Source organism: Phaethon aethereus (assembly GCF_964289735.1).
Source record: "Phaethon aethereus genome assembly, chromosome: 3".
Taxonomy (NCBI): domain Eukaryota; kingdom Metazoa; phylum Chordata; class Aves; order Phaethontiformes; family Phaethontidae; genus Phaethon; species Phaethon aethereus.
In genome coordinates, this window is record NC_138576.1 from 89,358,877 (window position 1) to 89,386,620 (window position 27,744).

Here is a 27,744-nt window from a genome sequence, read left to right on the forward strand (position 1 = left end):
GCTCATTTGTTTAAACCTGAGAGACGTTCCTGCGCACAGCAAACCACGCTCACCCGGAGCACCGGCCTCCCGGGGTCTCTGTGAGGAATGGGTATGCCTTACTTGTCCCCTGCTCTGAGCACTCCAGAGCAGTGCTGCCAAGTCAGAACGTCGCTTGGCAGGCAGACACAAGAACTGCAGTCAGCTGGGTCCAAGTCATGGATCCTCCTGGACTCCCCTGATGGGCTATTCATGTAGTCAGCGCAGGAGAGCATCAATAAGGTAGAGGAAAACTCATCGTGGGAGACTGGGGAGGGCAAAGAGAACAGCTCTACACCTTTCTTGGCCACTGACCTGCATCCATGGGAGGTGCCAGGTCTGGCCGTGGCTCTGATGAAGGGAGGGATACAGGGACCAAACTGTGACTTTCAAGGCAATGACAAAGAGGTATGAGGGAAACCGCAGGCAGATATGCCAGTCATCAGCCCTCCGCAGTTGCTTCATAAAGAATATAATCAGCACGGAAAGATGTACAGCAAAGAGAAAAATGGAACATTAAAATTTTTGGAAATCTGCATGCTGTAAGGCTCACTTTTAACCCTAAACTTGGTGATAAAAGAAATGTATGAAATGTTTGAAAAGGAGTTGAAAAAGAGTTTCAGATGAAACAGATGCTCACAGATCTGGAGTGCTTACCGTTATAAAAATCTCAGGAACATACTGGGGTGGGACTTCTGACTTAGCTTATCATGAATGTAATTCTCTGTTGTTTGAACACTGAGTTGAATCAGTTCACCTCAGGTGAGCTGAGGGGCAGAAAAAAAATGCCTGCTGCTTTTTATATAGTGTTTCATTTAAGGCATCTACACATTCAAGACTATGATAGGCTAATGCCTGTGATGCCAGCTCCGTTGTTGATCTGTACTTCTATAAATTATTCCTGCAACAAGACAGGATGCAGCATAAAAATGTGATGGTATAAATGCTTCACTCTGTGTTTCTCAGGGCTGCCTGTTCACTTTGCGATGTTATCTCCGCTTACCCCCTTCCACGCTTGCCGGCGTCCCTGGCCCCTAGGGTGAAGCAGGCACACACGCTGCCTTTGCGCTTGCTACCCTCCAGCAGCCACTTTGCCTGTTTTCTAACTTTGGCACACGCTGGCCTATATCCTGCCTCTTAACGCCGTTATTTGTTAATACCGTTAATACCACCTTCTCCCCTCTTCTATCTAAAGAAGATTACTGAGAATAATTCTTTTGGAAGACACGTTTTTCCTCGGCCCCTGAGGTATCTAGGAGAGTCGTTGAAGAATGTTTAAAAGGAATCCTTTGCCCTCTAATATCTCCAGCTGGTGTCCCTGCACTCGGGGAGAATCGCTCGCAGCATGCCAGAGCCAGGTCCTAGCAGTTTGGGCTGCCACGGGCCCCCTGAGCACGGCTCCGCTGGCCGAGGCAGCCCGCAGACGCTTTCACTGGGGGCTTCCCTCACAACCCCACAGATGCCGGGTGCTGCTAGAGCATTGCCCTGGATGTGGCTCCACAAAGGCCGGCACAGCAAGCAGTCGATGGCTCTTCCACGTGCCCGCAGAGGCAACCAGGGGTTCTAGACAAGAAGCAGCTCGCATCTTTCTCCTCCGGACTGTGACTCTGGCTGTTGTTACTCCAATATTGCCTTGCTCTGTTGCTCTTCTGTGTAAAATCTGCATTGCTCGGGCTTGGTGCTTTGGGATTCACAGGTGCTCCCCCTTTGTTCCACTTTTCAGGCTTGTTTGTAGTTCTGGAGTTGCAATGAATGCTTATTGTGCCTGAGTAATAGAAAATGGGATTCTGTCAAATTTCAGTATTTGAATTTATGAACTTAACCGAAATTCGCTGCAGACGCGTCATTGCAATGCATCCCACTGCAAAAAATGACTGTAAACTTCTCCATGCAACCCTGCTCTGTGAGTATATGTATGTGCATGACACCGCATCCTTTATTACTTATGAAACGCATATCAGTATTGTATTAATAATTAGGCATTTATTTTTATTGAGAACATAAACATTTCTGAAAGTAGGCAGTGCTATGTGGCAGAAGTATGAAAGCAGTTGTCCTGGTTTCAGCAGGAATAGAGTAAATTTTTTTAATACGTTTTGGGTTTGGGATGCAAATAATGTTGATAATGTGCCGATGTTTTCAGTTGTTGCTAAACAGTCAAGGACAGTCCAGCTTCTCATGCTGGCCTGCCAGCAAGCCCACTGGGGGTGCTCGGGAAGCTCTGAAGGAACACAGCCAGGACAGCTGACCCAGAGTGGCCAAAGGGACATTCCATACCATACGAGATCATGCTCAGTATATAAAACTGGGGGAAGAAAAAGGAAGTGGGGGACATTCAGAGTGATGGCAGTTGTCTTCCCAAGAAACCATTATGCGTGACGCAGCCCTGCTTCCCTGGAGATGGCTGAGCACCTGCCTGCCCGTGGGGAGTGGTGAATGGATTCCTTGTTTTCCTTTGCTTGCATGCACGGCTTTTGCTTTACCTGTTAAACTGTCTTTATCTCAAACCATGAGTTTTCTCATTTTTACCCTTCTGATTCTCTCCCCCATCCCGCTGTGGGGGGAGTGAGCGAGTGGCTGCGTGGTGCTTGGTTGCTGGCTGGGTTTAAACCATGACGGTCCTTTTTTGCGCCCAACCAGGACAGCAGTTTCTAAAAGATCTATGAAATATTTTACTTCTGATATATAGAAAAATTTTCCCTTCAAAATAAATCCAAGCAGACAGCCCTTCATGGAAAAGAGATTGCTTTATGTTATCAGGCAAGGGTGAGATTTAAAGGCGAATGGTTTGCAACAGAATGAGACTTGTTGTCCAAATTTGAACACAAATGGCTTCCTTTTATATTATGGAGAGATTCAAGGAGTCTCTCAGTGAAGCAAGGAAAGTACAGGCTAAACACCTGTGCAATGGCCCTGAGGCAAAAGGGCTACGCTAAGCAAACAGGGAGACATACCCTTGTCAGGCCGACAGTAAAACTCTGCTGTTGCTTGGAGTAGGGAAAAGTGTATTAGAAGTGTACTGATGCAGATCTGCTGGTAACGGCAAGAAATAGAAGCTGTAGTAAGGACCACTTAGAGAGTTCCCGGTCCACGTTACACCACCCAGAACTAGGGACTGTAGCAGTGCATGAGAAGTACACATTTTCAAGCGTCAGTCTGTTTTTTTTTTTAATGCTGACACACAAGGTAAATCTTGGGACTGATTTAGCAATTGTGCTGCAGCAAATACCTCAGGAGCCAGCTCATAGAGAGGAAATGCCCAGTCTTAACTCTCCATGATATCATACTCAACAATTGTCAAGAGTAAGTAGAAAAACACACTCCAGAATCATAGTTTACCCTAGATGCTGTAAAAGACGTATTACCTACAATATCAGAAGTACCAATGGGGTCCATACAGCTGATTTCCTCCTGTGAATTCCTAAATCCTGCAGAATACCCAGGCTGCGGATATGTGCATTTCTGCTGATGTGTGTGCTATACGAAAGGATAAGAGACTGAATGTGCTCTTAACAGAGCTTTTTGCTGAAATGATCCTTTAGCAAGGGGATGAGAACAAGAACGGGAAAGGTATTAGAGAAGAAATATATCATCTTGGAAAAGTTCTGGTGATTGTATTTGTGGCTCTTAATAATTAGCTGTTTCTATCTTTACAATTAATTCTTTGTCACTATTGCTACAAATGCCTTCAATTTCCTCCCTGTCCCCCAGTGGACTCCAACTCATTAATGTGCAGCTTTAAGCAAGTATCAGAGCTGTCATGCATTTCAAATCTCCCCAAGGAAGCTTTTTAAAATTGTAAGTAAGACCAGATACGGAGACTTATTAGCACCAAACTTGGAAACAAAGCTTCTGTGCAGGCAGTGATGACTCTTCAAGTTACAGTTGCTGTCACCTTTTTTATCCAGAGTTTTTTTATAAATGTGAATACCTCAAAGGATTCCTTTGATGCAACCAACATTTCCAACTCTCATAAACTGTTCTTTATTGCTAGAACTGGGCTTCTGCCAGCATCTCAGATTTGAGTGATGAAGCTGAACTTCTAGGTCAGATTTAATTGCACCCACACTGAGATATACTCAGAAGAAATCCACTGAAAGCAGCAGAGTGGTAGTACACCACCACAAACATGCTGCGGTGTGATGGAGAAACTGCAGGTTTCTACACTAGCTAAAAGACAGGCCACAACAGTCCATAGAGCTGCAATATGTAGATTGAGATCAAAGTCCATCCTCAGTGCTTCAAGACCAGCTTTTGCTTGAACCTCTGTCTGATACTTATGCCTGCATCCAAGGCTTTGGCTCCTGTCCACTTACTTATAAATGTCTGAAAAGCCCCATTTTTTCATCTGTCTAGAATTAAGAACAACAATTAGTCTAACTTCTGAACTGCTAGCATACATGATTTGCCAGGACTAAGGTTAAGGCAGATTCCCATGACTACCAGTTATGATAACAGAAGAAATGTGTAAACTTGAAATCGAGAGGTAGCTGTGGAGCTGCCTGTCATTGGCATGTTGGTGATTCTTGCTAACTAATCCTCTTTCCTTAGTGACACATGGGGCAGGAGGGGCTGTAAGAGGAAACCTTAACAACTTCCACACAAGGGAGCCTAAAGAGAGGGAGAAAGCTATACCTCAACGCTTCTCAGAGAAGGTGGTGTTAACCCAGAGAGAGGGTTCCTAGCTGAGCTTTTTGCTGGAGTGATACCATAGTGTCCTACACTTTGTCCAGCACAAAATAACAGGCAATGGAAAGATCTTAGCAGCAAAATACCTCCAGCTGGAGAATTTGGAGTATCTCAGCTGCCAAAAACTCTCTCAGTTCAATAAAGCCTTTCTTGAATGAACCAAAATGTCAATAAATACTGACACCTGTCAGGAGGGAGAGCTGATCCAACAGCAACAGAGCCATTGCCTAGGCTTGGCCAATAAAGTCATGGAAGACTGCGAGTTGCAAGAGAAGCTCTCTCAATGCCATCTTCTTAACAGTTCCCCCAAACCTGAGAGGTGAGAAAATGGATATTTGCTACTGAGACTCTTCAGGCTCAAACAACAATTTCACCATGTCCTGAGGTCCTTATTTCTTAGCTGGAGGTGTTCTTCCTCCTCACCGCTCATGGACCCTACTTCTCCCTGTCAAAGCAAAACTTGGCCATCAGCTAAAGACTGAGAAAGCCGTAGACATCCTCCTCAAGATCCTGCCATGGATGACATCTGTTTTTTCTGCTGGGTTACTCCATCTGCTCCACGGCCCCTTTGCCAGAGATCGCCACCCCCTCAGCCACGCTGCTGGCAGGCACCCAGGCTGCCAGGGCCTCCCGAAGCCCTGGGTATGAACCTCGTTTGGGCTACGGCTGGCGCACTCACCCAGCCGGGCGGCAGGCAGGAACGAGAGGAGACGCCAGGTGGGCAGGAGCTGGCTGCGAGCAGGCAGCGCACCACGGGCCCAGCTCTCTGGGGGGGCCCGTCACCCCGGTAGGATCTGACCCTGACGCCTCCCCCGGGAGCAGTGGGGCAGAGGAATCGTGTTTCCATGCCCTGCCAGGGAGGCAACATCTCCTACCCTAAAAAAACAAGGAGGGTTTTATCCTAAAAGCCCCGGAGAAAGGCACGCTTTGACAGCCCTTCGCAGCCGTGCCCGGAGGAGCCCGATCCCCCCGCCCCAGGGACGGCAGGCGTTTCTCTGAAGGAGGGACAGCACTGCTCGCCGCCAGGCCCCGGCGGAGCTGGCTGCGGGGCGAGGGGAGCGGTGGCCGTCCCCTCGCCCGCACCTCCCCACAGGGCACGGCCGCGCGCGCCCACCCGCCGGGCGGCAACGGGCGCCGCCGCCGCTCGAGCGTACCGGCGGCAGGCGCCCGCGCGCTGCCGGCAGAGGGCGCCCGCCGCCCGCCAACGCCGCGGAGCCGCGCGCCCCCGCTCCCCGCCCCGCCCGGCCGCGCCCACCGCCGCCCCTCGGCGCCGCTCGCCCGCGGGTGCCACGGCCTCAGCCCCGCTCCCGCCCAGGCGGGCGGTAAATTGGCGATTTAACGATCAGCCGTGTCCCTCGCCCCACGGCGGGCGCCGGCTCCTCTGGGGACTCGGCGGGCGGCACCCGCCCCGAACCTGCCTCTGGAGCTGGGGAGGAGCGCGGTCCCTCGCAACCCCCGCCTCGGCTCCCGCGGGCCGGTTCCTTCCCTCCGCTCCCCCCCTGCCAGGCTGCTGGGAACCACGCAGCCTTTAAACGCCGTTTTGTTCCCCCCGCTCCACCAGCCTGCGGTAAGGTGCTACCTCGCTGACCCTGTCTGTGCACTGCCTGTGCACTGTGATCTGTGGAGAAAGCGGAGGCCAGGGGGGCTCCCGGTCCGGACCGGGCCCTGGACTGCGGTTTGGAAGTTGTCGGTACACTCGTCAAGCTGCTGCCCCTTGCCCACAGGATCGCCATCGTCTCCTAGAGCAGGATGATGCTCACTGACAGAGCTGATGTGGTTAGGCAGGCATAGCTAGCAGCTTGGTAATTAAAGGTCTGCTGAAAAACAAAGCAAATCTGCCAGTTTGCCACCAGAATCGCTGAGCCTGGAAAATGAGAAGTTACACACCGTGGTGTAGGTGGCACGTGGCTGCCTACAGTCAGTGTCTGGGGGCCTACGGCATGTACCTGCGCTGTACTGCTGTGGACTTGCATGGCATTTTCCTGCATTACCTTGTCATCCCTACCACGTCTGTCTACGGAACAAAACACGGGATCTCTGCATGTGGGATTTATGTGAAACACATTCACACGCAGGAGGAGCTAGGGTGCATCTCCTTTGTTTGCGCATTTGGTCAGCTTTTTGGGAGGCACCTATGCGAATGCACAAGGCGCTATTAATGCAGCCTGTCTACCTTGGGTGGCATCACTTGCGTCAGCTTTTAAATAAAGCCGCCTTATCCAGATCAGGAATGGCTGCTTCAGCTCTAAGGTTGATAACCCGGTCTAGTTAAAACACAGCAGAGCATTTTATACACCTTTACTACTGGCAAAGTATCTGTGAAAACATAAAGGCACTGGGAGATTCCTTGCTCAGTGATGCGGCTGGGCTGGTTTTGTTTCCTGATGGCTGTTACAGCCCAGGTACATTAGGGATGCTGGAAGGATGCATTTATATGGAAGTAACAATAGGAAGGTGGAAAGGTGGATGCAAGTCCCCTGTGTGCTCTGCCCTCTCAATTGCATCAACCCATTCGTGTTATGATCCTGTCGGGGGATCTGGCATTTAGCTCTTTTATTGCATCCATTTCTGAGAAAATCAGCAACTTGTTTTGAGGAGGAAGATTTATTAGAGATGATCGTGCTATCTGCAGGATTTGAAATAAAAAGAGATCTGTAACCATCTGCACATAACCTGCAAAAAAGAAATCATAATTAGAAGGGGAAGATTAATAGGGACACGAGTCTGTAGAATTTCGTTAAGAGATCAATTTATTATTATGCCCTTGGCTGCAAGTTAAATTAATGCATGTAAGATTACAACACGGAAGAGAGATGCCAGCGACTGTCATAAATACAGCTTGCTTTTCTTTCTAGTTATTTAGGGAGGATTGGGAACACTTGTGAAATCGTGTTCATTAAAGCCTTGAATAGAGGCAACTAACCAATAACTGCGGTGGAAGCAACAAGGTTCCCCTCCGCCCGCCCTTTCCAAGAAGAGGGGGGAAATCACAGACGTCAATCAAGAAATACTGCAAAATAAAATGGACCCTCCTGGCAGCTGAGGCACCGCGCAGACCTGCAGCGAGGTTCTGGCAGTCTGCTCACGGCCGCGCAGGGCTCCGCCGCCCGGGCCCATCCTCCTTCCCTTGCAAAACTGTCAGGCACAAGTGGGCAGGAGGATATTGGCTGCGAGGGACGCGGAGGCTCCTCCCAGAGCCTGGATCCCGATCTTTTTGGAGGATTTCTTTTAACTCAGTTACAAACCTTGGTGAAGGAAACAAGTGGCCGCTGTAGCGGAGGCGGAAAGCCCCTCTGCTAGGGCCAGCACGGCTCCTGCTCCCTCTGCCCCCCTTCTAAAGCTGCCTCGGATGCCTCGCCTCACTCGCGGAGGAGAGCTGGGCTGCCTACCGGGGGGAGCGCTCCCGCTCTGGATCTTGCCGTTCCTGTGAGAACGAGGGTTGTAAGGGAATGAGAGGGAAGACAATGAGGAAAAACCGACCGGGACAAAACACCGGCCCCAAGCGTTTTCCCGAGAACTGACGGTGTTTTGGGGCTGAGCGATCCCGTCGGAGGCGGCGGAGGGAGCAGCCTGCCCGCTCCGCGGGGCACTTCCCGGGACCGGCTCGTCCCTTCGGATGCGGAGTGGGAAACCTGTAGCAGATCCTCCGTCCGCGCTGCGAAGCCACCATGAATTCAGTGGCTGGAAATAAGGAGAGGATTGCCGTCACGGCGCGGAGCAGAAAATACGGGGTAAGTTACCGGCGGAGGGGCGGCTCGGAGCGGTGACCGCCGCTGTGCCGGGGCTCCCGCGCCCCCCGCCCGGCCGCCACCGGTGCCGCCGGCTGTCGCCCCCCCCGGCCCCGCTCAACTTGCGCGGCGGCTGTGGGCGCGGCGCGGGGGCCGCCGCGGGCGCGGAGCGTCCGAGCGAAACTTGCCGGCGCTGCTGGCCCTCCCTGCCTGACCCGCTGCTCCTTCTCCCGCTCCAGGTGACCGACCCCTGCTCCCCCACCAAGCCCGCCGCCCCCTTCTCCCCTGAGAGCTGGTACCGGAAGGCGTACGAGGAGTCCCGCGCGGGGAGTCGCCCGGCCCCGGAGGGAGCCGGCTCTGCCCTGGGCTCCTCCGGCACCCCGTCCCCCGGCTCCGGCACCTCCTCGCCGGGCTCCTTCACCGGTTCGCCGGGACCTGCCTCGCCCGGCATCGGCACCAGCTCCCCCGGCTCGCTGGGCGGTTCGCCGGGCTTCGGCACCGGCTCGCCGGGCTCCGGCAGCGGCGGCGGCTCCTCGCCGGGCTCCGACCGCGGCGCCTGGTGCGAGCACTGCACGGCCCGCCTGGCGGAGCTGAAGAGGCAGGCGCTGAAGCTCCTCATCCCCGGGCCCGTCAGCAGCAAGGTGAGCGAGGGCCGGGGCGGGGCGGGGCGGGGGCGTCCGCGCGCTGCCCGCTGCCTGCGCGGCGGGGCCGCGGCCGCGGGGGAGCAGCCCCCCCCAGCCGGTGGGGCTGCCGGCCGGCTCCCCGCTGCCACCGCTGAGGGCTCTAGGTTCGTCTGGGCTCGTCCCCTCTTGGTGTTGTGTCCTTTTCCCATCACACACTCCTGCCTCCTGCGGTGCGGGGTACCTCCGTCTCCGGAGGGCTGCCGGCCTTCGGGAGCCTCTGTGTGTCAGTCCCTCAAGCGCGCCCCATGTCCCCCTTTCATGGCATTGACGGTGGTTTCGTCTTGTTATTTCCCGCGTACCTGTTCGTGTTCCCAGTAAGGGGCAAGTAAGGGTGGGAATACCACACGGGAGTCGCTGGTCCTTTCCCCTTTTGCTGTCTTTGCTCCTTACAGGATGGTTTTACAAAATACCCTGAGACTCGGCAGCCAGCTTAGTGGTAAGGTGTGTTAGGTTTGATGCACGTAGTTTGTACTTCTGTTGCGGGGCCAGGTGCAGCAGAGACCCTCCTGTAGCTCTGGGTTCAGATGAGGCATTGAAATACCGTGTGAGCCCAAAGGTCACCCAGGCAGGCTGTGGGAGACCATGGCATTGAACTGAGCTCTCCAGGGTGTCATTAACACAAGCACAACTTGGTGATGCTTCTCTCCTACAGAGAAGCACTAGATTTTTAATTTTTTTTTTCTTAATAGGAAGACTTAAAAATAGTGCAAGCTGCCAGACCCTGAGTATTGGGCTGAATAATCCTGTGCCTATAGAGCATGCAAGCATTTCTGAAATCTGGCCTCAGGTTTTAAGAGATGACTGATCATGGATAGGGTTGGAAGTCCGCTTTCTGCCTCTGTTGTGGAATCTGGTACCTCCAAAGGCATATTCTGAAATTCCTTGGGTTTGTTTTGTTTGGCACTGTTTTTTGTTTCCCTGTTTGTTGTGCATATAGAGATTAAGGTTAACAGCCCCAAAAGAGTGACCAGCAGCCCTTGGCTGACCCCATGCTACCAAAATAGTAAGCACTGCGTTCCTCCATAGCAACCCTGCAAGTGTTGTGTTGTGAATGGGTCTACAGCTCCCAGAATATAATACAATGCAATTTTGTTTGCCCTGTTGGGTCCAGGTACTATCAAATGATAATATTTACTCTTCTACTTCAAAGAGTTTTCATTAGTGGTTACGATAAAGAGGTATCATGGAAAAGAGCCGACTGCTGAGAAAGGGTCCCTGGTGTTGACGGTGTGTTGCACTCTCCATTATTTATTTATGTGCCATTGGAGAGGGAGTTGGTGCTCTCTTGAACAAAAGACTCAAGGGCTGGTTGTTACCTTGTCTCAAGAGCCGGCTTAACTGAATTATTCATGAAAAGGGAGAGGTAGAACCACCAAAATTGACAGTCCATTTAACCCTATTAATACATGGTTGATTCCCTGGAAAGTAGCCCTGTACTAAAATCTTCACAAATTTCAGGCTGTGTGATTTGACAGTGATTACCAGTGGGTATAGGGGTGGGAAATTACTGGTACAGATATAGGAGACATCAGAATAACTGGTATTGGGGGTGGAGGGAGAATAGAAGGTAAGCATCACGCCTGTTTGTTTATTTAACACTGTATGAGGGACAAACATTGCAGTTGTGTAAATATTTGTACAGGCTTCTCTTATTGTAGCAGTAGTAGTTGCCTATCCTAGCCTTCCTGAGATGTTACCCTTATGTTACTATTGTTATTTGTTGTGTTATTCACATAGTTGAGCTGATGGTGTTGTACAGGTCAATCTTTATTCACGTCAGTAGTAAGCTTTACTTCTCTGTTTTTAGCCCCCTTACCTATGTCCTTTTTCCTCCTATACCTCCTTTCCAAACTTTCCAGTTCTGTAGGAGTACCACTTACAAAACCATTGCTATCCAATATGTGCAGTTAGGGGGAAGGAAGGAGGCACAAGTAAGGTGGTCTGTGGGCTCTGGTGACCCTCTGGCCTGTTTGCTATGCTTAGTAGTACTTGCAGGCTCAAACCTGTGGAGGTACTCCAGCACACAGTTCCCTTCTGCAGATGGGTGCTACATGGCTGCGGCTGTTTGCAAAAGGATCCCTTCCTCTCATCCTTTCTGGCTCACTTACAACTCTTAAGCACTTCTGGGCTTGTGATTTCTGCCTTCAGCAGATGCTGCCCAGCAGTGAGGCTTTGGCCTAGGTGATATAGGGTACAAATACGATGGCTAGCGCCGCTGACTTCTTTGGATCGGGTGTGCTGCGCCCATGTTGCAAGTCCGTTGTTGCTGGCGTCCGCTGGGTAGCCTGATCAGTGCCTGCGTAGGGGAAGGCAGGGTGTTGGCGTGGGCTCTGCCAGCTGAGGCAGCGCCTCGGCAGGTGTGTGCCACAGTGATGCTCTGCGGTCACCCTCCGAGGGCGAGATGTACAGGGTCTCTTGCAAGAATGTGGAAACCTGTCATGTGTCTGGGGAAAACTTACTTCAGTTTGGATTGAGGCTGGTATCTACCATGCTGTGTTAATGTAGCTGGTGCTTTTCAGGGTCCTGTGAGGTCTGCTCTTGATTGCTGCTACAGGAGTAGGTTTTTGGGGGCCTAGAATTGATCCCATCACTGAGTTCAGTGGAAGAAGGAGCAGATCGCATTCCTGGTTCTGGGCATTGCCTCAGAACTTGTGAAGCATCTTATGATTCAAGACTCTGGTACCCAGTAGGTCACAGCTAATTGGCCATATGCCTTTATTAGAGCAACTAAACAGAGCATTTAAAATGTATCGGTCATCTTCTAGTCAGCTAGATCTAGCTGACTTATATGATAACTTTTGTTGATGCTGTTGAAGACAGCTTAGAAATTTAATTAGCATTATAAATATAGTCTGTGGCACCCGTTTCACATTTATACTGTATTTAGAAATGCATATAACCTTGGGCATTGTGTATGTCAGAACAAGCAGAATATGAGGCTATCCGTTTTGACATGTATCTAGTAGCAGATACTGGAATCTGTAATAACTTACCCAAATGTGACACTGCATTGATGTTTTCTATGGTGTGTAATCATGTAAAAGTTTGTGTATATCTGCAAAGTGTAATAGTGTACTTAATTGCTGCATAAACAGACCAGGCTTTATGCATGAAACCAGGTACTGAAGCTTTTCACTTGATACAGAAAAAGCCACACTTAACCTAGAGCAAACTGCTTCTGAGTAGCTCATTGTTAGTGCGGAGCTTTCAGTTTTAAATAGAAGCATTCTCTTCTAATATATCAACAGGACAAAAACTTGGGATTTGGTGGGATTTTTTGTGAGGCATGAAGGTGAGGAATATATATTTATAGTCGTGCGACTTTAATTTACCCATTTAAAATGCCAGGTTCCCTGCCAATTACAAAAAGTGCTAGATGCTTGTTGTTTCTTTTTTCCCTGCTTGTAATACAGATGTGACTTAATGATGTATAACAATTATCTGCATACAAGGGGTTATGTTTTATGAGAATGAAATCTTATTGTAACCCCCACACGAAGCATGTCCACGGGAAATGACTATCACAAGTGGTTGTTATAGTTGCACTTTGCAGTTTGTAAGTGAAAGGATCTTGGAGCACTTGGTGGCCATTGTTTGTGGGGTTTTTGTTACAGCGTCAAACATTTGCATGATGATAAGGACTGTCTCAAACTACTAATATTTCTTTTTGAGCTTTTTCTTAGGCTATGTCTTCAGAAGGGCATCAAAGTTGTAGCATAGCAGTTGACGACATCATACTCCCTATTTATCAGAATTTATGTAAAATCTAGTTGCCTTGAGTTCAAACCTGTGATATCCTCTGGCTTCAATGGAATGCTAACCTCGCAGGCATCCGACACAAAAATGATCATCAAGTTTAATCAAAGAGTTGCTATATTTGTGTATCAAATTATTGTGTGTAAATAATCAATTGAATGCTAATAAGAACAGTCTCAAGCTGGCGATTATAGATTTGTTTGTATGGGATTCCATAAATCCTGACTACAGCATTTCAAACCAAGAGGTAATTTGAATGCATAGACATGAATATCTGCTTGGGCATGTTGTGATTGGGTCAGGAAGTAAGGATAGTATTTTAAATGCTAGCGATGGGTAGCACTGATGGTGGTTTGGTGGTTTATATTCTGGACTATTCCTTAGCTAAAAGGTCTGTGCTTTTGAGTATAAGAATTGGGTAAATTCTGGCTTAGCACAGTGTGTCTGTGAAGGGGGAAGGAAAGGACTTGCATTCGGGGTACAGCTTTTGTTTCCCTCTTCCACAAATTTACTGACACTTTGTCTCATTTTTTGCTTGTATGTTGTTGAATTAGCCTTTTCTGTTTCAGAGGTCTTCAGTAGTCAAAGGCTTGACTAATAATTATTAATAATGAAGAAAGCCCTGAAGCTGACGTAATGAAAAATAGGTTCCTGTTAGCTTGTAGCTACTTTAGAAACATTCCCAGTAGAGATAGGACAGTAATGAACCCTTCCTCAAAGCTTAGCAAGTGGCACAATAATGGAATTTCATTTCTGTCCAGACCTTTAATTTGTGAACAAGCACGGCCAGTCTGTATGGTGACTTAATTCACTGTGCAAAAATCTCGGGCACCTAATCATTTCATCCCAACTCATTATAATGCAGATAGGATTATTGCATTAGAAATGTGATTTTAAATGGCCTGAGGCAGTAATTTGTCAGCATTTGGAAGGATTAACTCCATTAAAGTTTAGGTAACAACAACCATTCTTTTGTGTTGCATCACAGGTCACAATACCAAACATTTAGCATAACTCATCTGCAAATCTTCTTACAATTGTATGTTTCCTGGCAAGTTGGGAAACCACAAGCTACTTCATTTGTGCTGGAATTACAAGCTGCTTACAGCGGTCCGGAGGAGACAAACTGATATGCTTTCACCTCTGACAAATTAATGTAAACTCCTTTTCTCGGAGCAACTGGAAGTCTTGCTGCTGCAATCCACAGTGTCAACATGTAAAATGATGTGTTTCTTTCAAGCTTGCAGATGTCTTTGAGGTAAGGGTGAAGATACCGTATATTAAAGATGGGGATGCTGTCAAAACCGTTAGCTCTGCAGCTTTCTCTGTGGGATCAAAAAGGCTCACCTTTATTGAGTGCCCTGGAAATCAGGAGTGGGCCTATGATTGTATTTAGTGACTTGAGACTATGGTGGTTTTCCTATCGGGAAAGAAAATACTTTTCTGAGACCACAGACAGAGCTGGGGTGGGAAGGGAGTAAGTATTGATGTTTTATCTGAAGTAAATATCTAGAGAGGAGCAAAATTTTGATCAAACTGTTTTTTTTTTTTTTTTTACGGAGACTTGGCTGTGCATTGTGTTCAGAAATACACAGTCAATGCTTACTCTATAGCTGGCCTTTTCATGCTGGGCTGTTATTAAATGACAAAGTTCCTTTGAGGTGCTTTATACATGCCACGAACACTGCACCTATCTCTAAAATAATCTTGTGTCTTTATTTTAGGAAAATAGTAAGACTATATAAACGTTGCAACATCCATAGCAATCTTGTTATACAAGTGTAGGATTTTGGCTTATAATTTTGGAAGGGGAGGAGGAAGACAGGTAGTCTGTGCTGAATTCCCCAGACAGTGTTAGGTAAAATGTCATGCATTACCGGTACGGGCCATCAGCATATAATGGGGTTCACGCCTGCGTCAGCAGATTATTAGAACGTTGCAGTGCTGTGTACGTAGGGTTGAAAGACATTTGCAGTTTTGCCACATCAGCAGTGCATAGCCTTTGACATCATATAATTGGGGTGCTTCCAAGTACTGAACTTGCAGCCTGCCACCGCAATAAACTGGACTGTCATGCTCTACATAATGATGTAGTAGGAACTGCAGCATTTTGTGACATGTGGTCTGCATGTCAAAAGCATGAGAGATATTCTAAGTTAAATTGCAAGCTTAGATCTTAGCAATGTGTCATGCTGTAGCTTGAGAGGCATGTATGTTAATAAAATGTGAGGAATACAAGCATGTGGGCTTCCCCCTGCCATTAGATAAATCATTCCTAGTCCATGTTTTGTTGGTGAAGCTGCAATTCAAGAACTATCCCTGATTGCAGAAAAGCAGATTGCACATTTACTTTGAATTAAGCAAGCGGTAGTATGTAACAACACCCTGATAAACAAAGTAGTATCCCAGGAGTGAAAAGTTCTAGGAGTGTCTTCCACAGTCTTTCCAATTATCGAACCAATTTTGGTTGCACTGTGACACTGATGGAGGTCACAATTAATTAGGGTATTGCTCTTCTAGAAAGCAGTGGTAAAGTAATAACTGCAAGCAGTCTGCTGCAGTCAGATGCTGAAATGCTGCTTTTCTTTGGAAGCTTCAGCTTGCACGTTCGAAAGACATGGCAATGTTTCATCAAACAGTTTCTGTTAATATGGGGTGGTTATTAGAGCAAGGTTGTCTCAGGTGATCAGATCATTGCTGCATCCTTGTTTATGGAACTCAAATTCCCAGTGACTTATGTAGCTCAGTTTTATTTCCACTTGCCTTCTATGCAACCTTCCTACATGAAACCAGTGTTTTTAAAAAATAAGTAACTATGAGCATGATTAAGCTGCGAGGAATTGCGTTTAGATCTCTGTTTTTGAAACCTGAAATGGATAATCAGACACTTTCTTGGTACGGTTGTAGCATCTACAACCAGAACATGCATTTGCTTATGTGCTTTTTTCCCCTCCACTCCCCTCTTTAGATGATATTACAGTATGACTTCGTAATGTTTTGATGACAGTGGTTTTGAGCTTTCTCCAAGTAAAAGCACAGACCAACACAAGTCTCTTAATAGGGCAAGGGAATGTTGACTGGACCGTTCTGAGCTTGGGATGGAGGTTGTTCAAAAGATCCTGCAAGAAATGTCAAATATTGAAAACTCTTTTCCTTGTAGAACATGAACTATTGCTGGTTACTTATAAGAACAGCAAAAGAAGTGGGGAGGGAGAGAGAAGAGGTTTGGATCTGAACCTTGTTGGTCTATTGACTTCCATGAAATTGGCCGTAGTGATAGGATTCCGACTTCAGCAAAATCGGCATGATTTCATTTAGGCCACAGCTCTACCTATCATATACCCGTAACCAGGGAATACTTGCATGCATTTAAAGCAGCAGTCAGACATGCTGCTTGGGCCGAGCAGGGCTAAGACATCCTGGCCCCTTGTGGGCTTCCCAGTGTGCCTTTCCTTTCTCCTCTCCATATGAAGGTCATAAGTTAGCATCCCTGCAGGCCTCCTGTGTGAATACATGGTGGTTGCTCCTGCCTTAATTCTTATCAAAATGAAAGGTAGTTCAAACACTTTTCAATAGCGCTGCTTTCTAAACTCGGATCCTTTTGATTGAAAGGTCAGGGAGTGACTAGATGTGCTATTACAACAGCAGATGCGAGGAGGCAGCGATGTCCGAGAGGAGTACAATGCATCCAACCATAACCGCAGCTGTAACTAGTACAGAATATAGGGATTATGTTTTTTAATTGCTTTATGAAAGAGAAAGTAAAGGAAAATATGATACCAGCTATACAAAAGTATCAGTTTTAGGAAACCAGTGTGTTCAACTGCAGCTTGGATTTATTGTTATGGTACCGGAATTCGATTTCTTTTATTTGAAATAATAGAGTATAGTAAGGCTGTTAAAAACTACTTACCATTCCAGCATTGGTGTGCTTCTTAAAATTTATCTTCACCGTCGAGTGTGTTTACTTTTAGTTGTCACTAAGGCCTGCTATTCTGTTCAATCTGTACTATTAAATCATATAGTCTATGCGTGATCTTGCATTTCTGGTGTATTATAAAATATTCTGTGTTTTCTGGGAGGGAAGAAAAAAATATTTCAATCTGAAGAAACCTTCAGACTGGTTTCCTTTTTTCAGCTTTTTTCTGAAACTGTGTTTGGTAGTAGTCTTTGTGGGGAAAAAAATTAAAAAAAAAAAAAAAAGATTGCCAAAGAAGTTCTGTTTGAGAGACCTGAGGGAACTGATGGGGTATTAAATTGGACTTGGTTTACAGTTCATGAAGAAAACAAAAGAATTCCCTCTCCTCAGAAGGAACTGGACACTCCTAGATTCTCATAAGTAAATCCTGTGTTGGTATAAGATTTTTTTGTATTGCAGATTTAAACTTATTGTGCCTTCCTATTAAACAAAGTAGGGCTGAGTCTGCTCACTGTGCTCTACAAGTAGGAGAACATAACTTACAGGCCCTATGGTATCTGCTTTGTTAGTGGTGGGTCAATGATCTTATGTATTTGGTGATTCAGGAAAAGAGCATCAAATGCCTTTTAAAAATTATTTTATTCTGGTTAAAAATATTGCAAACCAATGTGAATGTGGCTCTGGAAAACTTAAAATTTCTTCCTGGTGGTGTGTGTCCGAGGAACTGTGTATGCTGGAGGTAGGTATCTGTATCCAGTGCAATATGACTGATGTAAAGCAGCCATCTAGCTCTAGTGTCTATAGGAAAATCTTAAATTGGGAATACAGTCCAAGTGTTTTGGCTTCCAAATTACCTTCAAGTGGAACTTGCTTTATATGTATTTGTCTTTCTACAAATGTGTTTTGCCTGCAGTTTTTCTGTGATCTATTAATAACAAATCTCTACTCTAACATGTTTCACCATGCCCCCTAAATCATGAATACTTTGACATGATCATTTATTTGCACCTGAGTATTCACAACAGCTTCTCTATTCCATGGGCTTGCATGGGAACAAAATTCTACTCACATGAATGTTTGGGGAAAAGCAAATGAAAGAAGACTTTGATATCCACCACAGGAAATATTTTCTTTTCTTCAGGAAAAAGTGAAAATTCACAGTGGTTTGGGGGTTTCAACTTTGTTCAGAACTGTCTGAGCAGACCTGCCTCAGCAGTGGAATTAATTTTCCCCAAGTTGTGCATGTTTCATTCCCTCTTTCTCTTCCACCCTCATAATTAACTGAAGATTAATGAGTGTTCAGGTATATAAACCCTCAATTTCTGTGAGTCGCTGTGTGGTTCTGTTGAGAATTGCCCATTCCTTTTGTCACAGCCGTACTTGAAGATATGAAAGTGATTCCTGCAGCGCTGAAGATGGTCGCTCTGGAGCCCTTTGCTAAAAGTCGTGCAGAACTTGGCCTTTGCATGTTTCTGTCCTGGCTCCTGTAAGAGTCACTCGGGCAAACTTCCATCTTACAAATCCAAACTCACACTTGATTATGTTGAAGTTATTCAGGAAAGCAGGCTTCTGCCTTCTAACTGATAGCCTGAATGATTGTATGCTACTATTTCAGTTGGACAGTTTTATTTTTCTGTGCCTCTTGGCTAAGTGAACCTCTGACCTGCTAAGTGCCAAATGCTGAAAGAATTACCTGTTTGCTCCATCCACCTGATAGACTCCAGCAGAAAGCCTAGTGGGCAATAAGGCAGCCTTGGCTTTAAGCAAGCACTGAACAGCAAGAATAGAAGTCATTACTCTTCATTTTTCTATTAGTTTCACTGTTCATTTAATAGTGCTGGGCAAAGAAAAACATTAATATCCTATTCAGCAGCCAAATGTACCAAATTGGGAGTTGTGACTCGTGTGTTTTCCTCTTTTCTAATGGGTATCATTAAAATTTAACAAGTCATCTAAATCATGTTAGTATTCCCAGGGTTAATATTGTTGAAATTGCTGGCAGTGTTCCCACAGGAAGAGTTAACAGTGGCTGAGGCTGTGTGGCTGGCATTTGCTTCTCGGAGGGAGGTGTGGGGACTGGAGAAGCCCTGGCACCAGAAAGGCACAATGAAGTCTTTGGTGACAGGAGATATTTGCAATACACATACATATTCTTTCCTACTCTCCTCTCCCTTTTCACTCGCTCCCCCTTTTTCTCTCCCTGCCCGTCCTAGAGCTGTCACTTCAGCTCATACTTATTAGGTTTCTAATAGAAATTCCTGACAATAAGCCTGCATACATGTGAACCTAGAAGGAAGGCATAGGAGTGTGCTAGTTGGTGCGAGTGTCAGATTTAAGAGATTGTTAGACCGTAGATGGCTTTTACTGGAGGTCGAGAAGGCTAACAAAGTGGGAGATGCAATTAAAATGGTATTTGTTAGAGGAATAGCTAGCTGTCTGGGCAGACTGAACACGGGAAATGATGGGTAGCTGGAAGGCCATTAGTGATGGCTTTGTAAGCAGTTCTACAGCATGGGTGGTAAGCCTAAATCCAGAGCTGCTCTTTTGGCATGCCTAATAAGACTTGCTTCCCCTCCCCCCCCGTTTGTCAAATCCATTGTTGAATAATGGATTTGACAAAAATTTTGTGGATTTTGGTTTAGATTTAGAGGTGGGAGAAAAGTTGTGTAGAGTGGGGAAGGAAAGAAACTGGCTTACGGGAGCTTTTGGATACACTCTCCCATCACCACGAAAACAAAGCTACAAAAACCAACTCTGCAAAATCTTGTGGAAAGTCATTGATCCAGTCTTCCTGCAAAGAGGCTGTTTGGTGAGGAATAGGAGATGGGACAGGCAGCTCATTGAAATGCCTTCTCGTTTTAAATGAACACTTGGGATCTGGTTCTTAAGTTCTTGATGAGAGCTCTGATATTTTAAAAAAAAATGTTTTCAGAATTTCCTTCCCCACTGCAATAATTTTAATTGTTAGAGGCATTTGATCGCATCTCTCCTTTATCCTTTTCTTGACTGGTGAACTGCTGGGTGTTTGGCTTGAACATCATTGTCAACCATTTTTAAAGCTGCAAGGGGTGGTGGTAGGCACTTGCATCAAATGGGCCAATATATTTTGGCGTCCTAACGGATGTAAGCTGCTGTGAGACTAGGAAAGGCATGCTGCAAGGAGTACTACAGTGCTTGGAGAGGAACAAGACAGGCTATGGAGACAGAAATAAGTGGGGCATGAAGTGTGCCTTGGTTGGTCCAGGCAGCAAAGGAACTGTGCTTCCATGGGACAGGTGGCACACTGGGGAAACGGGAGGAAATGAGTGATAAACCAGAGTTCTTTAAAAGGCTGAGCTCATTAAAGCTTTACAGAAATACTTCATATGAAGGTTGTGTTTTGTTTTGGGTTGTGTTTTTTTTTTTTTTTATAAAGCCACCCCTATCAAGTCCCATCTGCCCCCACCCCCCTTGGCCCCCCCCCCCAATAGAAATCAGTAAGCAGCCAAAAGAGTAAAAGACAGTTAAATCAAAGTTGCCTTTAGTTTAATGCACCTCGGTATTTTCCATTCTGAAATTTGGTTTTTGAAAGACTAAGGTGCTGGTGCATCCTGTGATCTAGGAATGTAACTAGATTTTCTTTCTTGCATATAATTAATTTGTTTCTCTCTTCCCCCCCCCCCCCCCCCCAGAAGGACCTATAAGTTCCATACTGTTGATTTGAGACTTGGTATAAACTAGGGACTCAAGTCATTGCACTAACAGTTTCATGCAACGTAGCAAATAAATGACATAAGCTTTAGTGCATCAGCAACAGGGTAGAACTTGGCGTTGTGGAGTGTGGTTATGAATTCAGCCTGGCTTCTCCTTTCCCCATGCCTGTGTCTGAAGGAAAAAAAATGTTTCATTTGGAGATTAATGTTCATTCTTACAGTCTTGAGCTTACTGATTCTATAGTATTATTATACTGGACGCTCTAAGGGTGTGCTATTAAGTAGTAGTACTTGTTCCAAATACTTTAAAAGCAGAATAGAGAAGACTTAAGGTGTGAGAGGGGAGCTGAAGGTGGAGAGGATACACGAGGGGTGAATGCACTGGCACTGATGGGTCTAAACGAAGCACTTTTTACAGACCGAAGTGCTTTAAATTGGCAACCTTCTTTGTCAGTCTTAGTTCTCTAGTTCTTTCTAGCTTGGTCTGCCACTGTCTTGCCTGTTTAATATTCCACTTAAGCATAGCAAGGGATGAAACATCCAAGATGCCTGTATCCTCCAGGAGTCAGCTCTACTGATGTGAATACTTGTGTTAGCTGTTTATAAGAAATGAGCTAAACAGGGGTATAAAGAGAGGGAGAGAAGGGGAAAGAAAACTGTTATGACTTCTCTTAATTTGCTGTTCTTTTTATCAGCAAAGGAAATAAACTCTTTCCTACTCCAAACACATGCATTTTGGATAATAGGAATCATTTCAATAAGCACACACTGCTCAGGCCAAGATAAGGGCTACTTCTGTGCCTGAAATATCAAGGACCATAGTGTGCTATGTGGTAAACTAATGTGGAATCGTGCTGCCGAGGAAGCAGTGTGTAGTAATGTGCATGGATGACACTGATAAATGGCTCCTCTAAGCAAGCATCTGCAGCAAATTGTCAGACTGAGACTTCCCAGCATACCCTAGACCTCTGCATGAATGAAATCTCTGTTGTGCCATTATTTACCCACCTCCATATGAAATGAGAGGATAGGATTCATTGCTTCAGTGCAGCTTTTTATATGAGTTCACTCTTTATGTACGTATGTGTGTATATATTTCTTTTTCTGTACTGCTTTCTGCGGCAATGGCTGCAGAACTCCCGGTGTCCTCTCACTGATTAGCCATAGAGCTTTTTGAAATGGGACAAAATGGCTTTCAGGGTAAAGGACAGGTGTTTTACTTCTGGAAACCTAAAATGAAATGTTTTCTATGTATTCTGTTCTTTGGCAATATGCATGTATAATTAAAGGTAAGTAATAAGCATAGTTCGTTTTCTGTTGTTTTATTTTGTTGTGGTTGTTTTAGTAGAGGTTGTGGGGACTGGGAAAGAAAAAGGAAAGGTCTTGGATTCTGTCTTTTCTGTTTTGAAGAATCATGATTACTGTCTTCAAAAGGCAGTGAGACAGTCTGCAAATCTATTTTGTCCTGAAATGAAGCCTCTCATCTTCTCCTTGTTACCACTGGACATCACTGATGCATGAAAAGAATTGGACTTGCTCTTTGCCTTTCTTCAATATGCATTTTTTTTACTTCTTTGAGGCAATTTTCTAGACTAACTTGTAATTGAAACTGAAACTCTGGTAATTTAAGCTTTGATGGAAAGGTCTTTTGAGATCAGGGTAGAATTTCTGGCCAACCTAGAAAAAATGCAATGTTTGGTAGTTAACATATACTCCCAGTACATAAAGATCCAGGTAAGTTCTCTGCTCTTCTCAATTCCAGACAATATGTCAAACCTCGGGGCTCTGCAAAATGAACTTCTGTGGGTTTAGCTACAAGGATATAAAATGGTAACCTCTGGCAGAGAAGCAGAAAGGTAGCACAGTGTATGAGGGCAGAAGGACTTGTCATGCACACGTAATTAGGTACCAGATTACACTAGCAAGCGCCTTAGCCAAATTTTGCCTTCAGTGGCAATGTAAATAAATCCAGCAGGGGGTTTGGGTGCAGCTCGGGTGAGGCCATGTGTCCTGTCCCACCACCCTGCTGTGGTGGTGGTGGCTGTCCGCAGCTGTCTGCTCCACCCTGCTGTTGCAGCTCTCAAACTATTGCTTGACTATTGGAGCCTTCAGCTTCTTGCTATCTTAGCCTTTGCCCTCTGGCTATTTCTGTCTGTCTTGCTGGCTTTTTGTAAAAAGCTTTAATATTTGCTCATGATGTGGAATGGGACTTCCCCCCAGAAGTTTCCAAAGGAAAAGACTTTTTTTTAATCACTCAGTGGAAGAGGACTGAATGCTCCTAGATGTAGGGTCAAGTGGATTGTAACACTTAAATGCTCATAGAAGTAACAGGACTTCACACAGTTGCAAGTATTCACATCAGTGTTCCCAATTCCTGGAGTACATGGTTCTTCTGTTTTTACAGCTGAGGAGAGGAGATACAGAGCAACTTGGTGAACTAATTAGTTGCATAAAACAAAATCCAAGTTTCTTCTATGCTTGTGCTCTTGACTAACGGACTTTTTCCTTTCTTGCTAGTGTTGCCCATCTCGTTCTGCAGCAGCCCTTGTATGCTGGCTCAGCATTGGCTCTTCTGACTCTGTACAAAGAGGAAGGGAGTTGTGGTTTGCATTTCAAAGCTGTCAGCCTTAAAGGGATTGGAATACGGCAGTTGAATATGTGGTAACTAATTACCCAGTTATGACAAAAAGTCTTTTGGAAAGACCTTGACTTCTGATTCTCTGATTGGTACTAGAAGCTGGTTGTTAGTTTAAAAAAAAAAAAAAAAAATTGCTAATGGGGTTGGGTGTGGTTTTTGTGATTGATTTCCGCCCCCCCCCCCCCCTTCAAGAGAGTGTTTATTAATGCTTTCTTTTTTCCTCCTACCTTGGACAGTTCATATATATGAATAATTTAATTGTCCTTGGCTGTCTGCTCTTGTGAATGGCATGCTGTTAGGCATTCTGTATTCATGTGGTGTTTGTTAATGTTTGTTTTGTATTCTGTCTGCCTCTCTGCCTTTCCAGAGATCAAATGGATGATGCAAGGCTTGACAAAATAGAAATGCTATTAAATTGTATATGAAAGAACAGAAAGGGAGCTTTTGTCATTTAATTAGTTACGACATTAATTGGAATAGATTGTTCAGTGTTTTTCTCACCAGTGGAGAAGTAAATGTTTGTGAAAGCATTTTTCTACTTCTTGAAAACTTTGTCTTGAGAATACGTCCCGAATTTTTAAGTAACAATTTGTAGTGGCTTACATGTTATCTCAAACGTGTTCCCTCTCTGCGTTTCCTATTCCTAAACTTTGTCATTATTCACAAAGTTTAAACTGTGGAAATACCAGTTTTCAGTCTTATCTTCCTCCTCATTGAGGATTGTGTTGCTTTAACAGCTTTTGTCATGATACTTGTCATGCAAAGAAAATAATCTGTAACTTTTTTTGATTACATCCTTTCTGATCCAAACATAGGCATCACTATTAGTATTACAAACATTTATTTAAATCCTGTTTGTAATCCTTATGACCCTCAGGCTGAGACCAGCAAGCAGAAAGCACATCCCAAGCTACTCTGTCGGCCGTTTTGCCAGGTGAATGGGAAACCAGGATAATGCTTTACTGCAATTCTATAGAGTGATCTCAGGGATTAATATCCCTTCTGAGAAAGCATCATCCTTCAGAAAAAAAACATGCTAAGAACAAGAAATCATAACATTTGCTATCATGCGTAAATCACTTAATGTAACAGCCAGCAGGAAATCGGGCATTAGCAGTAACTTTTTAAGGTAACACTGAAATATTTAATCATGCACAATTGAAGAGTGTTTGAATGTATGCTGCTGCTCTAACAGCCTCCACATTTGTAGATATTTTGGTCAAGTTCATCAGACTTTCAGCTGCTGTTTATCTTGTGTTTCTTGTGATGCCTACCAGTCTGCTACGTGTTGCTAGGATTCATAAAACTGTTGCATTAGGGTCTTTTGAAGTGCTTCTGATGCTGGGTGCACCTAATGCAGAGGAGAGTAACTTTCTATAAAGCTGACCCCGCTGTTGCTGGATGGCTGGATTGCAGGTACGTGCTTGCTTTGCTTGGCTGATGCCTTGAGAGTCCAGTCCTGTAGCTCTTGTTCCTGGATGTCAGCCAAGTGGCTGTGGGTTCTGAGACTGGGCATCAGCTCTGTAATGTCTCTTGAGGCAGGCATGTTTGGAGACACTGTTCTCACTGTGAGCAGCACTGGATGTGCTGCCTCTTTGTCTGTGGAATGGCTTGTTAGGCTGCCTTTAATTTGAACCATCTGTGGCAACCTGCACACTCTGTTATAATACTGTTTTTATGTCAGACCTCCAGTGGCATGCTGTGAGTGAGCTGGAGACCAGCATAGGAATTAAGGTAGAAAATCCACTGGAAACATATTACAGTGCCTGTACAATTAACTGGAAAATAATTATGTTCATTGTAAGCTGTACATCCTGCACCAGACTCCATCTTTGTTTTTATTCTGGCATCTGCAGTGACTCCGGTGAAGTTACATTTCACCCTCCCTTTTACACCTTGTATCTGTAGCTCTTCCAGTGTTAGAGGCCTCCCCTGTGTTGGGTGAGGAAGTATGATGCTTCCCTTCATCATTGGCTGTTGAAGGATCCTGTCAGGCAGTCTGAGGCTTGTTAGAGCACCCAAAACATGGAGTTGTAAATTGGCTACAGCCCTGTGCTTTCTTTACATACTGCTGTTTATCTTCTGGAACCAACACACACGCTGTATACTTTCTTCCTCTAAAAAAAACCCACCTTCTATGCCGTTTTAACTTCTCTACCCCCTTTTCTGCTCTCTCTTGATAATTTTCTTTTCCCTAACTAATGACTCACCTGGATAGGATTGCTGCTGGCTCTGTGATTATAGCAATTAACCCTAATCCTAAGGAAACAGCTTGCTGTGTTGCCTGGCAGCCAGGGTCTACAGGAGCTGGTAAAACAGAATAGATCAGACTTTACTTTTCCTTCATTTTAATCTTGGTATTGATTAGCAAGGAAGCAACTTACTGTGAAAGATCTTGGCAATTTTCAGGTTGGCTAAGATATTCCAAAATCTGTTGCCTTGTTTTTCAGGGTTTCTGTGAATGCCTTACAATTTTTAGCAAACAAGGAAGGCTTTGGTGCTTCTGTAAATAAGGCTTTTTTAAGCCTGGCTTAAAAGAATTGAGAACTACATCTGGAATCACTGTCATAACCATTTTCTCTTCTGCATGTTAGACTTGATTTTATAGTGGTGTTTAGCCAAGCCTTAGTATTGTCTTTTATTTGGTAGTAGAGAATAATGAAAATACAGTTTTAAGTGAAGTTAGGGCATTGGAAATACATTATTGTCTTTAACAAGCTTGCTCACGTATTAATAACTGAAAGCAGATGTGTAAGCAAGAGTTTTGAATGTTGAACAAAATGGGAGCGAGCAGTGAGTATGTAGGTATCTCAAAGCAGGCCTCACTCTGGGTACCAGGTGTTATCAAAGAGCACCTCTCAGCTAACATCAGAGGTGATAATGTGAACAAGCTGTCTGAATTGAGGGGACATGGCACAAGTAAATCTTTATAGGGCTAACTGCAGCCTGCTGAATTGGAAAGGTAGATCTGCCTACAAACAAATTCAAGGCTAATAAAGCTATAAATTGTTTTTGTATCCCCATCATCCCTTTTAATCATTGTTTTACCAAATGTCAGCACAGATGGAAAATTCAAACCAAGCTCACTGATGCAATTCTGTGGAATTGGAGAGGTGCGTAATACACCAGTGCAGCTCCCCTGGGCTGGAGTGCTGCCAGCTTGATGGTAGATGTTTTAGGTTGGGAGGCACTCCTAGAAGGTACCTAGTCCAGCCTCCTCTTCAAAGCAAGGTGGACTTCAGTGTTAGATCAGCTGGGGCTTGTGCAGTGAAATGATGAGCATATCCAAGGTAAGAGATCGTACAGCTGCTCTGAACTCCTGTTGCCTTGCTTCTGCAGTCCTGTCCTCCCAAGTAGCACATTTCTGCCCCGTCTCTTGTGCCAGCAGTTACTTGTCTGACCTCATGGTGAGCTTGTTAGCGAGCTGACCTGTCAAAACCATTCCCTTCCCCAAACGCCTGGTACTAGAAAAAGGGGGATCAATGCATGAAATGTTACTCAGTAAATTTAGACCTTGTTTCACCCATGTTCTCTTTCAGTCTGGAGGTATTTTTGTTTTCTAGAGCCAAATATCTACACCCAGCTGAGTGATTAAGATATGAACTGCTCATCTGACATCAGAATATTTGTAAACACTATGACTACATATAGCCACAGGCAAAAGATTTGTTTTTTACCCACAATTTATGACTGCATGATGAAAAAATGTACTCATAACTAGAAGGAAAAATAAGCCAGCCTTTTCAGATATGACAGTCTTGGTTATTACATTTCTGTTAGCATTCCCCATATTTTTTTTTGGTAGGTGATAGAAAAATGGACAGAGATGCCAATTTCATTAACAGAATGCCTACCCTTAGAATTGATCCTAAGACAGTGAATTTAGTATGGCAATGCAAGAAGACAGATTCTATATTGTTACTATACTACAAGTATAGTATTGACAGTAGTAACAGTCTAAATACAGTGTCTCATGCAGTACTTATGTGTATCCATGGGTGACCACTTGCAGTGACAAACAGTGGATTAAATAGCATCTAATCAAAGGAGGCCTATAAGAAGGGGAAAGGTGCTTGAAAACCATAAATGCATCTTACAGACACATCTGTGTTTCCCCTGTGCAGACTGTGGAAAGATGTGATTTAACCCTGCTGAGACTGAGGTGTTTGTGCTGGGCTCTCTTGGTATTTGTCTCCTTAACAGTCAGTCCAATGCAGAGAGCTTCTTTTCCAGAGCTATACAACATGGAGATCTTCCACCTTGAGCTGTTTTCTGAAGTAGCAAAACAGTCTATTGCAGGGATCTCTGTCTTTGGGAGGGAGTGTGACACCATGTGCATGGGGCTTTTCTTGGTTCCATATTTCTGGTCAGCATGGCAGTGAGCTGTTTAGCTCCTCTGAGACGCCTTGCACTTCAGTATTCTCCTTCACCCCTGCCATGCTGTGCCTATGAGCGAAGAGGAATATCTATCTAATGAATCAAACACTGCATCTGCATTGCAACAGAACAAATTCGTATTTGACAGAGTGCTTGCAATTATAACAGAAATCCAGCATCATTTCTTAATCTGCAGTCACTGAAAGTTTTTGCCTTGTCCCTCTGGTGTTCAGCAAGGCTACAG

General features: G+C 45.2%; 1 protein-coding gene across 1 annotated transcript in view; it reads left to right on the forward strand.

Annotated features, from left to right (window-relative positions):
* The first annotated feature begins 8,063 nt into the window (after positions 1 to 8,063).
* KIF26B (kinesin family member 26B) overlaps positions 8,064 to 27,744 on the forward strand; it is a 298,661-nt gene continuing 278,980 nt past the window's right edge. The window contains exons 1-2 of the mRNA XM_081998397.1: positions 8,064 to 8,438; positions 8,675 to 9,076. Coding sequence (XP_081854523.1) covers positions 8,376 to 8,438; positions 8,675 to 9,076 — 465 coding nt within the window. The 5' untranslated portion in view covers positions 8,064 to 8,375. The remainder of the gene's footprint in view (positions 8,439 to 8,674; positions 9,077 to 27,744) is intronic.